Raw genomic sequence first — 13,258 nt, forward strand, 5'->3', positions numbered from 1 at the left:
CTTAGATTTTTATTTTGATTTCTTCATGAAATTAGTAAATTACTGAAGAAACAAAAATCCAGAAATAATAATAATTAAAAACAAAATAAATAAAGGGACCCATGAAAATGTTACCGCAACTCACAAATTGGTCCCCGACCCAGAGTTTGGGAACCAGTGGTATAGCATCAAAAACAAAACGACGGCTCCCTCTAGTGTAGTGAATGATATTGCAGGAGTTCATCCATGGACTGCTTGTTATTATAATGGCAGCTGTGACCTTTGACCTGGTAGAGAATATGGAGGACAATTAGAGATGAGATTCACACAGTGGAAAGTGTGCTCTGAGTCTGAAGCAGGTGTCAGTAACCATTTTGATGGTATTAATATATTAATCGTATTATATATTATTTATTATATATTAATCTGTCCACAGATTAAAATTGCAATACTGACATGCAAAGTGGCCCTCTGGAGTGAGTGTGGAACTATAGTGGCCTTCTCCTCAAAGTTAACCCACCCCTGCTCTGAAGTAACAGGATTTTATAGAAAACTCCCACTCTTCACCTGCAATGAGAAGGCTAGCAAGCAAAACACACATCTTTGTTTGACTAAACAACAGTCTTCTATGATTTGATTTGCTATTCTGCAGAACTACAGTACATATCATTCATATTTTTCCATAGTTGCCATTCTGTCATATAACCATAATATTCTACTATTATGAATGTACAACGGGCCAGCATATTTCACTACACGCCACCTGCATGATTTTTGGTTCAAAGATATGCATATTCCTCTTATATTGTTTTCTAAGCAGCCATACTGTTTATTAATTAATATACCTTAGGTTTGCTCACTGTAATAACAGTTGCAGGAGAACTCCAAACCCACATTAACATTCTATTTATTTTTTATTCATGATGTACATTGTTTCATGTGGAACCTTTTGTTACTCTGATTCACTGACAGACTTACTGATAGTTATCTGAGTGTTTTGTGATGATGTACAAATAAAACTCAGTTAAACATTCACCACACTGTGTTTGCGCTGACCCTGTGCCCTGCATGCCTCAGCCCACACGCAGCTGAACTGTCAAAAACTGGTCCGTCTGGAAATCATTTTATTTGCTACCGCAATGTTGAAATGACAGGCGGCCACCTTTTTACAACGTTGTAATAAGCTGTTAACTCCTTTGTGTTAGTGGGGACGACGACCAATGAAGTTCTCACTCAGCTATTTGTGTAGCACTGGTGTATGCGACTGGTTCATTTTCTGAAAGTGAGAACTGTTTATTAAGACCTGATAGGCCGATTCTACACCACATTCTAAATCAGTAGTACTCTCATTTTCAAGGCTGTCAAAAGAAAAACAAGAAAAGGAAAATAGCAGATGTACAAGCTCGCATTGCGATGTGAGCTTGTAGGGAACTCTTCTGTGGTGCATACTGTATAAATAAGATGCGTCACAGAAGCTTAGCCAGAAAGGAACGTATCTAAAGGATAACAACAATGCAATGTACATACATATATGTGTTTATTTCAGTTTAAATCAAACAAGGCTCTGGGAGTTTTGTTGTCCAAGAATTATCTACTGCATCTCAATGGTTGGCTCTATATTGGTTTGCTGCAAAATGTTGCTATTTGTGTTTTTAGTAACCAATGATGTAAGTAAGCACCTAAAATGTCACAACTCATAATTGTAATTGTTTGCGAAGCTTCTGAGAATTATTGGCAGTTCCATTCTCACTATCTTATCTAAAATAGAATAATATGCCACACTATAGCATGCATGCTATTATCTTACAAAAAGGGAAAATATACCGGTATGCTATATTACGTGTGTATATATATATATAGAAAATAACGTGGGTTTCCTTTCCTGTAAAGCAGTGGTTCCCAAAGTGGGGTCCGGGGACCCCCACAGGGGTACTTGAGGGAGTTCCAGGGTGAACCCAGCTAATGGACAAATGGAACCAAATGGACCCATTAGGGTCCATTTGGTTCCATCTGTACGCTCTCAGAGTCCCAGCAGGTCCAGGTCAGTGAGCGCTCCCTGTACTGTGGGGGCTGGTTCTGGTTCTGTGGGCGCCGCGGGGCTGGGCTGCACCGGGCTGAACACCTTCCAGGGCTTGGAGGGGCAGTGGAACGGGCCGGTGGGCGTGGCAGGAGGCGCCTTAGAGGAGGCGGGGTCTTGATCCTCCTCAGAAGACTCCTTGGCGGGAGCGGTGGGAGGGGGAGGGACGATGGTTTCGGAGGGGCCGACTTCCGCAAAGTCGACGACGTTCCTGAGAGGAGACCAGCCCGGGGGACGGCGCCTGGTGAAGGTTTGCTATAAGAGCAGATAAATGAGAAACGTTATTATAATTATAACGCGTGATTCAAAGTAATGTCAAAGTTATAGGGGGCTGATTTATTCAGAGGAAATGGCAATTCAACCAGTTTCCAAAGGCCTCGGTAATAGGGGGTGCATACTTAGTATAGACTAGTCATTGGTTAGACATGGTTAGGGTTAGGTGTGCTGCCCCGTGGGAGGTTAGGTTTATGGTGAGGGTTTGAGATAGATTGTAGTTGTATAGGACTAATGACTGGTCTAACCAATGACTAGTCTAAACCAAAAACTGTCTAAACTAAGTACTGCACCCCGGTAATAGACATTCAGGTCAGCAAAGAATCTCACAAATCCAATTAAAATCCCAGCACAGCTTTTAATTTAACTCTGAAGAAGCATGAAACTAAAACATGGTTTACTGGGCTTCACACGTAAACCATTCTTCACACGTCTCCTGTGAAGTTACTCCAACGTTATTGATAAATGACAGTTTCTTCACTTTAAAAGTTCAAGTTTCAAAAGCCTTTATCATTTTTTTTATTTAACAATCCATGTCTTGTTCAGAAGACTGTATAATTCCATAATCTGTAATCGGTCTAATCTCGATTTGTGGCTATATTCTACCCTTGGGGGAAAAGCCTCTAATCTCTATATACAACTACAACCAGGCATATAGTTTGTAGGTTTGTTACCAGATCCATTATTGGGCCTGGTCCGCACTCTATGTTGGCCTCGGGGACCTCGTGTCTCCACGGCGCTACATCCACTGTGGAATTACAGTTAGCCATCTCCTACACACACACGCACACACACACACACACACAACGTCACAGAGCCATTATGCTGTGAATGTAGTGTGATTGGTCATGTGTGTTGTTTCTGTTTTGTTTAAGGCTCACCACATCATCGTTGTTGGGGACACAGAGTTCATTAACGTCTTTGTGTTCAGACTTGGGACACGTGCTCTTTCTCATATCAAAGCTCAGCTTGTACCTGAAACCAGCCACCACCTGGAAGGACACAGACAGACACAGGCAAGTAGAGAGAATGTGAAGAAAAACAACTGCCAGCACTCACAAACAAGTCCTGTATTATGCTCCCGACGGTGATTTTTAATGCATACCATGTAGAAATATATATATTCTCATTAAGAAAACTCACTGACAAAAAGGTACACTGGTGGGCGATTTCTGGTGGCTTTATGATGGTTGTCGTCATCAAAGTCATTTGTCACACACGTTACCGCAGTGAAATTTGTTCTCCGCATTTGACCCATCTCTTGGAGCAGTGAGCCGCAGCCAAGGAGTGGTACAGTAGATTTGACCCCCCAATCCAACCCTTTGATGCTGAGTGCCAAGCAGGGAGGCACTGGGTCACATTTTTACAGTCTTTGGTATGACCCGGCCGGGGATCGAACCCCCGACCTCCTAGTTTCAGGGTGGACACTCTAACCACAAGGCTATCCCCTCAAAGGTAGACCAATCACAGGCTCACCCCTGTGGATTCCTTCCCGATGCCACCTGGTGTGGCCGTACTCATGGTTGAGAAGCCAATCACAGCTCACAATACTATGTATATGTAAATACCACCTTGTGCATTTGTTGTTCATAGAACCGTCTGTACAAGCAGAGTTCCAAGCAGGCCTTTGCAGGGGCTATAGAAATCCCAATCAATGCAAGTTTGACTCATGCTTGTGACAGAGCAGCCTCTGTGTGAGTAATGTAAGCTGTTCGACAATACACATTCATTGTATTGTTGCTGTATTGTATTTTGTAACAGGTTTATTCTCAGTCCACATTCTGCTGTGACATGTGAATCTAATATACTTGTGTTTATCTATGCAGATGCTGTAGTTGGGAAGCTGCCTTGATTGCCTGAAGAGAGCTCTGATTGATTACATCTTGGGTGTTGCTAAATGCTTTGTGATTTGCTGACTGCTTAGCCAGGGGTGGAGTCAGGAGTCTATTTAAAGGGGAATTGGTTCAGTAGAGAATGGGCTGCCATGGGGAGAGGTTGACACCAGTACCTCTCTGTTTAAGTTATGTTGAGTTCTTTCTTTTCTTCAGTTATTTCACGTGTGTGTGTGTGTGTGTGTGTGTGTGTGTGTGTGTGTGTGTATACTGCATACTGTACATTACAGACATACATACACACACACTTGCGTGTTTGTCTGTTTGTGTGGCAGGTCAGGCATGCAGATAGAGTCTGTTTGTGTGGCAGGTCAGGCATGCAGATCAGCCATGGACTGTTTGTGTGGCAGGTCAGGTCTGCATGGACATTCGAGTGACGGTTGGGGAGAGGGAGAGTGAGAGGAGGAGAGAGGGAGGGACAAGGGAATCCCTATCATAGACTGGGTACTACATAGGTACCTCTTTGGTACTAATGGAACACTGCTACAGACCCATTTGTTTTTGTCAATATTATGTATTCCATAGGGTTAAGATTATTTCCCTGCGTCAACTTCTTCCTCTCCCTTCTTCCTCCTCCTCCTCCTCCTCTTCTCTCTCTCCCAGTCCTCACCTGTCTGGTGGCGTAGCCCACACTCTTAAACATGAACAGGTGTGTGGAGTCGGAGATAGAGTTGTACTTTGAGATGGACACAGAAAGGGGAACTTTGAGGTCCTCCGAGTCCACATCGATCTCCGTGGGACAGCCGAGACAGGCAGAGCGCTCTGGGATTATGACATCATCTGGTTGAATGGGGAGAGGAAGAGATAGTTAGTTAGTTAGTTAGCTCTGGAAGTATGACATGTTCTGGTTGAATGGGGAGAGGAAGAGATAGTTAGATAGTTAGTTAGCTCTGGGATTATGACATGTTCTGGTTGAATGGGGATATCGAGGAAGAGATAGTTAGATAGTTAGCTCTAAAAGGGTCGTTGTTCAAAAGCTGCTTCAACGGGGTGTCTGGGTCATTCAGGCTTTTTGAGCACAAGGTTATTTGCTTTTGTAAAAGCTTGGGATAAGCAAACAATATACAGTACTAGGCTCGGGATGTCCGAAATTGACTATTTTACCGATATCCCAATATTGTCTTTTCTCCACACTATGCCTACATTTAATGTGATGTCCCGCTGGATGCATTCATAAATGCAAAATAAACAAACAAACATCATCAATTCGGGAGAAATTTAAATGAATTAAAACCGTTTTTCCGATTTTATGCAAATATCGGCCGATAATAACGGACATCCCTATCATCGTTACAATGTTTGTTTAACCAAATACACACACGTGCGCGAACGCACGCGCACACTCACACACAAACACAATACATTTATTTGTATTTTCCCCCTACATTTTAAAGTTTAGCTAAATATAGTATTTCAACACCACTCCAAAATAAACCTGCTGAACCTTCCTCAGCAAAAGCCAAAGCACATGCAAGCTCTGGAGTGAACTGTTAATATGAATTGAACTCTAACCCTAACCTTTGTTTTGAAAACAGTACAGACAATATCGTCCATGTTCAGGCCATTTCCTTCAATTGAGCAGCCTTAAAAACTAATACCACATATTACACACATAAAGACCCCCAGGAAAGTGTTCTAAATCTTCTAAACGTCATTAACATATACTTTTTTTATATGTTAGTGTCCCTTTAAGGATAAGTTCATGTTGTTATGTCATTGGTAATTGGTACAGTATAGCGGTATTACACAATCCAACGCCCCGTTCGCCCACCAGTGTACCTTTTTTGTCAACAAGTCACTGTTTTCTTAATGAGAAATATTTTTTTTTACGTTGAACCGACCACACGCTATGCATTCCCATGAGTCATGGAACGCACGGTGTTGACACAACTAAATCAACAGGCTGGTGCTATCTCAGGCCGAACAAACAGGGTTGGATCTTCTGGGGGATGGGATGGCCATATATGCCAGCAGACAGGCGTCTCTGCTTTTGAGGGTCCCCCCCCCCCCCAATGGCCATTCATTTTTTTTTATCGTTGGTGGGGATACCTGGAATTCCATCTTTACCAGTTGGCCTTTGGTACTATATCAAGTCCACTAAATGTATTAATTTAATTTAAGGATAAAAGGACGATTTTGAATTTGATGTGTACTATAAATAATCAGTAAAATAATTCAATTATTGGTATTTACAAATTACCAATAATATGAGTCACTGATCTTGAAGATGGGCATGGGGGGGGGGGGGGGGTCGGGGTTAACAATTCAGAATCTGGTGTCTAGCAAAAAAATCACACTCGTGTGAAGTGAGGGGCGCTCTTATCATCATCATCACATTCTGTGCTCGGCCAATCAAATTATAGTTATAATTAACTGAATACATAGGATGTAAACAAGACTGCCAGGACTTTTTTTTGTGCTAACCTTTTAGACCAAGGGCTCTATTTTTGTCACCGCTAAACCCCTTATCCCAAAAACATTTTTGAATAGTTCAACTAGCCAATCTACATTGACACGTTGTGAGCTTGTAGACTGGCCATTTTAACTATTCAAAAATGTTTTGCAAAATAATAAAACAAGGCAAAGAAGTTTAGGGATAAGGGGTTTAGCGGCGACGAAAATGGAGCCCCAAGTGTTTGACTGCACTCTCTTGCTGTCTGCATTTCTGTCTGTTGAAGTATTTAATCAATCAATCAATGTTCTGAAGGGCAGAAGGCATACTGACGGCCATCTATCAATCAATCAATCAATCAGTGTTCTGAAGGGCAGAAGGCATACTGACGGCCATCTATCAATCAATCAATCAATCAGTGTTATGAAGGGCAGAAGGCATACTGACGGCCATCTATCAATCAATCAATCAATCAGTGTTCTGAAGGGCAGAAGGCATACTGACGGCCATGATGGCCTTCATGAAATCCCTGCCCTGCTGGTTATTGGAAGTCATCATCATAACTTACAATAACTAATATCCACACAGTACTCAATGAGCTATGCAGTCGCACACGCATGCGCACGCACACGTGTGCATGCGCATGCACACGTGTGGGGCAGTCTCAGATGTCAGATGTAAGAAGGGCCACAGTGAAACAAGGTACAGTATAAACCACAGATACTGTTACTGACACGTTATGCATTGACGTTATTTACTGAGACTTACCAAGCTTACACTCCACAACCTTGGTCTCTATCTCCGTTCCTGTCACGTACACTATGGCACTGCATAGCCGGGGCTCCTGTTTGTTAGAACAATGCATAATTAGATAGTTAGGTAACTATAGATGCAAAGATAGATGCCATTCTATTAATATTAGGAGCACTACTGTACCTTGGGGCCGCTGGGCAGATAGTCACACTCTGACCACAGCTTGTCCTCCGTTACTTGACAGTCACTTCTCCTGCTGCTGAACTGGATGGAATACACGGAACTGGAACCGTTCTCTGACTGGAGAGAGAGAGTGAGAGACATGTAAGTACATACATGTACACACGTGTACACACACACACACACACACACACACACACGTAAGTAAGTAAAAGTAAGTCTCAATACGGCAATGTAGAAATACTCTTGATGTAAATGCCCAGAATTCAAAATGTACTTGAGTAAAATGTGTACAAACATTTTAGATCTAATAAGCCCACAATGCGACACATCGCGACGCGTTATTGTGAACTTGTAGATCGGCTATTTTCAAATAATATATTGGTAGCCGACAGTATCTGATCATGTGTGTGTCTTCTTGTTTACCTTGGTGGCAGACAGTATCTGATAGTGTTCATGTGTGTGTGTCTTGCTTACCTTGGTGGCAGACAGTATCTGATAGTGTTCATGTGTGTGTGTCTTGCTTACCTTGGTGGCAGACAGTATCTGATAGTGTTCATGCGTGTGTCTTGTTTACCTTGGTGGCAGACAGTATCTGATAGTGTTCATGCGTGTGTCTTGTTTACCTTGGTGGCAGACAGTATCTGATAGTGTTCATGTGTGTGTGTCTTGCTTACCTTGGTGGCAGACAGTATCTGATAGTGTTCATGTGTGTGTGTCTTGCTTACCTTGGTGCCAGACAGTATCTGATAGTGTTCATGTGTGTGTCTTGTTTACCTTTGTGCCAGACAGTATCTGATAGTGTTCATGTGTGTGTCTTGCTTACCTTGGTGGCAGACAGTATCTGATAGTGTTCATGTGTGTGTGTCTTGTTTACCTTGGTGCCAGACAGTATCTGATAGTGTTCATGTGTGTGTCTTGTTTACCTTGGTGCCAGACAGTATCTGATAGTGTTCATGCGTGTGTCTTGCTTACCTTGGTGGCAGACAGTATCTGATAGTGTTCATGTGTGTATGTCTTGTTTACCTTGGTGCCAGACAGTATCTGATAGTGTTCATGTGTGTCTTGTTTACCTTGGTGGCAGACAGTATAGTGTTCATGTGTGTGTCTGTGTCGTGCTTACCTTGGTGGCAGACAGTATCTGATAGAGTGCCAGCTTGTTGCCAGATGATGGCTGCTTGTTCAGTGTTATTAGAGCTTCGCTCACTGCTGTTTCTACAGAAGGATCATCACAGAACACCAACATCCCCGGCTGGACCTCATACTTCTCCCCACGAGAACAATTACCCAAATAAAAGAGGAGTAATCAGGACATGTACGCAAAGGGAAATATCAACTATAACCATTTGAAAAAGGCATAGACAGATAAAGCCTCACATACATTACTGTAGTCACTGTGCCACTGTGGGGTCAAATAAGGCTCGTCAGGGTCAACTCAATAAATGTTTTAATACAGGACTCAAAGTCAAAGGTATAATTTTCCATACCTGTCCCAAGACAGAGCCATGGAAATACAGTAGTCCCAACAACACGCACAGGCCCGCTCCGCGCCTCATTGTCCAATGCTGCTGGCTGTCCTGGGCTGCTGCGTCTCCGTGCTGCTGGTACAGACACAAATGCAGGCCTCGGGTCATAATGGACAAGTTCAATGACAGCATGTTCCCGAATCAGGACTGCATATGTTACACAGTGTTACTACAGACGGGCTTCAGTCAGAACAGAGTCTGTGGCCTGGGCCGTGGCTCAGTGGTCCGGGTGCCTTGGCTGGTGATCCAGTCTGGCAGTATGCCGCAGGTTCGACTCCCGATCCCAACAGCCTTTACTGCATGTCTTCCCCCCCATCTCTCTCTCCCCATTTCCTGTCAGCCTACTGTCTGTCCCTCAATAAAAAATATAAAATAAAGGCGAAAGCCACAAAGAAAGAACATTTAAAAGAACAGAGTCTGTAATCCTGGTAAGGTGCTGTATGTAGTCATGGAGCTACATCCAGGATGTAGTCATGGAGCTACATCCAGGATGTAGTCATGGAGCTACATCCAGGATGTAGTCATGGAGCTACATCCAGGATGTAGTCATGGAGCTACATCCAGGATGTACATGGAGCTCGTCCGCAGTTGCAATGTATTGTAATTCCAAACGCTGTCTTTGTTGTTAGTATCCAGCTCTATGTTACTTATGGAGCTACACTTGACCCACTTTTTATCGTGACGTTGGTATTATAAGGTCGATAATACCAACGTCACGATACCAACGTGCATTTGAATATTCCTTTCAGCCTGACAGCCTGCCTTGTGAGCTGTTGACTCTTGGTTCACAAACAATGGGTTCATAAACTTCAATAAAAACATTTGAATAATAACAATGGGTTCATATCCAATGTTTGAACTTCTTCTGAACAACAGAGGACGCTTTCATGATCTTTGATTGACCCCCTGAACCCCAGCATCCATTGGTCCCGTTGGTCTGAACGGCCCCATTATGACTAACCCTAACCTCACACAAAGACTGACCCAACGCTCAGAATAATGGGATGGGAATAATGTGTGGACACCAGCCCATTATTCTAACATTAGACAAACAATTGCAGATCTCCAAAGTGTCGCGTTGTGGGGGTGCATACTTAGTTTAGACTATTGGTTAGACGTGGGTTAAGGTTAGGTTTAGGTATGCTGCCCCGTGGGAGGTTAGGTTACCGTTTAGGGTGAGGGTTTGAGATAGGTTGTAGTTGTAGGACTAACGACTAGTCTAACCAATGACTAGTCTAAACCAAAAACTGTCTAAATTAAGTACTGTACCCGCGTTGTGAGCTTGTAGTTTGGCTACTTTTCACGAGAGATTTACTGTAGATGGAAAAAAGCAGTCCAAGTATACAGAGTCGACTGGGGTCCAGTTTACTAAAATCTAGAGCAGAGGTTTGCAACCAGTGGTCCGGGGACCACCAGTGGTCCTTGATGGGGTTACCAGGTGGTCCCCAGCTAAATGATGGAGAATGGGTAACCAAATGGACACTCATAGATCTTTAATGCTTGAGAGCGTAAAATTTGTTTCATTTTAAGCTCTCAAAGAGTTACATTATTGTTAAACATCTGCATTACTCAATTTACAAGAAGTTTACAATAGAATAATTAGTATGCATGTTATCTGTCCTACTATGGTACCACATCAATGCACCATATCTTATTCAACAACAACAAAATATTCTAAATGTTGGGACTGAGAGGCTAAATCTCATCAAATACTTGTCCGTGGCTCAAATGCCCAATAAATAATGAGCTTTGGTAGAGAGGGTATACCGGTAAGTACTTAAGACAAGACATCTCCAATCTCGCACCACACTATGGCTAATCTTTTCACCATTGTAATGTTTCTCCAACAGATTCTAACTAAGAGACGGAGGTGGAGGTACTCACGTGTTTGAGTGGAGGTCGCCTGGTCTATAGCGTCTCAGAGTTACTGGGTTCAGAGGCAAAATGGACTCCTGTGATTGACAGCTGGGTAAGAGCAGACTGACTTAACAGAGCAGTGTTTCAATCTATTGGTGGGGATCAGCACCACATGATGACACAGACGAACAAACAACAGGGAGGACGCGCACGCACACACACAGTCACACACAGACACAGACACATGCACGCGCACGCACACACACACACACACACACACACACACACACACACACACACAGTAAATGTTTGCTCAGTCGTTTGGTCTCCTCTCCTGCCTCACAAATCAATACATTAGTTTTGATTAAAGGCAGAGACAGGGGTTAACAACAAGTTAACAACCTGAACACTCACGCCCGCGGCCCACACGCACGCAAACACACACTTGCACTTAATTCACACAGAGGGACCTTGGTGTTACGTTATACTGTGATTTTCACTGTGACTGTTCAATAGAAGCCACTGTGTGCATTCATAGCCGAGGACACGGTGAAATCCTGAAGGCTCAGAGTGTACAAATGTTAAATTGTGTAGCTGAAACTTTGTACCTGGAGACCTTTAGCCTGCATGACCACACGCACTGACATTCGCCCGCCTGAAGCCTAATTTATACTATAAATAATTGATTTTCATTGTGTGACAGTAAAGTATATTATTTAGGCTCAAAGGTACAGTATACGAAACCCTTTGGGTCTAGAACATACAGATATATACCAGGCTGTTGAGCATAAGAGGTGCAAATCAAGGAGACCAAACAAAGGTTTTGAGTCAATGGGTGCAAGGTGGTGCTTTTACTCTTTTTGCTGAGTTATTAGTATTTACACACTGTACGGTAGGTACAGTATATGCACAGGCAGACAATAAAGAAGAAGCCACTATACCAGCCAGGGCACACGAGTGCTGCCAAAATAGATGATCTCCAAATGGAAATGGAGTAGCCTACGTGTGACAAGCTGGGGTTTGAAATACAATGTTTTCAACGAGGGCGGCGCTAATATCAGCAATTTTAGGCATGTGTGCAACATGACTGTTTTACAACTGTTTTAAAGCACAGTGACAACTAAAGTCGCTGTAATGTTCATGTTGTACTATTACTAAGAAAACATCTAAAACTAGAAAAAGTGCCCTTCTGGGCATAGGTCTCCACCAGGAGGATAGGAGAGTGTGTGATGTTTGGCAAAATGTTTAGGAGTAATATAAACATGTTTGCATTCGGACGCTGTGTTGAGGAGTTTGTACTACTTTTTCTACTCCTGAAAACTTTAGAAGCCAATCGTAGCCAATCAGGATGGATAATTATGAGAAATCAAACAAATCACATGTGTGAAACAGGCTGGGCACAAACAATGCAACAACAAACATGGCTGCCCCAGTGAATCCACAATGGTTTCTAGAAATAAACAACACCACTCATCAAAAACCAAAGTAACTTCCAATGATTTGTTACTCTTAAATGAACTCATAAGATGTGGTGAGGTTACAGCCCAACACACACCGTCTGTGAAGCGGGTGTGCAGAGACGCGGCACATCAAATATAGAGGTCAAATATTATTTAAAAAATATATAAAATTATGTATTATAAAATTAATTGCGTACACTGAGCAGTACATGTTACATTGGACTTGTATTGTCTTGTGTTATTAGAGTGTGTGTGTGTGTGTGTGTGTGTGTGTGTGTGTGTGTGTGTGTGTGTGTGTTAGCGTGTGTTAGCGTGTGTGTCAGTGTCTGAACCCCTAATTGCTCCTGATGTGCTGGTTGGTGCCTTGCATGGTTTCTGCCGCCATCGGTGTATGAATGTGTGTGAGTAATGCACAATCTATGTAAAGCGCCTTGGATAAAGGCGCTATAGAAATTCACCATTTACCATTAACCATTTTAATGACACATTTATAAGGTTGAATATATATGGTTGAATGAAGATTCTACTGAATATGATGGACGCAGAGCGAGCCATGTTAAATGAATGAATGTTTACTTATTTGAGAAGGACATCACAATCATAATTATGCAATTGCTTGAGTCTTATAGCACAGGAGCTAATTCTCAACACCTGTCCACAAGTGGCGTTTCTAAACAGAATAAAAAAAATCATCATCATACAGTACATCATCATATAGATCACATTCCGTCCGTGGCCAATCAGCTGCGCACATTCCGTGCTCATACTGTACATACACACACGTACACACAAAGCTGTGCATAGGAGTTGTTGTTTGGAAGCATTGTTTGGATTTTAACCACTATTTTGACTGGCATCAGTCTCTAGTG

At 42.6% G+C, this 13,258-nt stretch overlaps 1 protein-coding gene across 1 annotated transcript; it reads right to left on the reverse strand.

Annotated features, from left to right (window-relative positions):
- Window positions 1–1,999: 1,999 nt before the first annotated feature.
- On the reverse strand, window positions 2,000–9,180 carry kng1 (kininogen 1; the record flags this gene model as incomplete). The annotated part of the gene is made up of 8 exons (XM_080769698.1): window positions 2,000–2,311; window positions 3,004–3,102; window positions 3,211–3,321; window positions 4,832–5,001; window positions 7,382–7,457; window positions 7,550–7,666; window positions 8,670–8,810; window positions 9,034–9,180. 8 exons carry the CDS (start codon window positions 9,178–9,180, stop codon window positions 2,000–2,002), a joined length of 1,173 nt encoding a protein of 390 aa, XP_080625824.1.
- Between the last annotated feature and the right edge of the window lie 4,078 nt (window positions 9,181–13,258).

The sequence above is a fragment of the Protomyctophum bolini genome (genome assembly GCF_963924005.1).
Source record: "Protomyctophum bolini genome assembly, chromosome: 8".
Lineage (NCBI taxonomy): Eukaryota > Metazoa > Chordata > Actinopteri > Myctophiformes > Myctophidae > Protomyctophum > Protomyctophum bolini.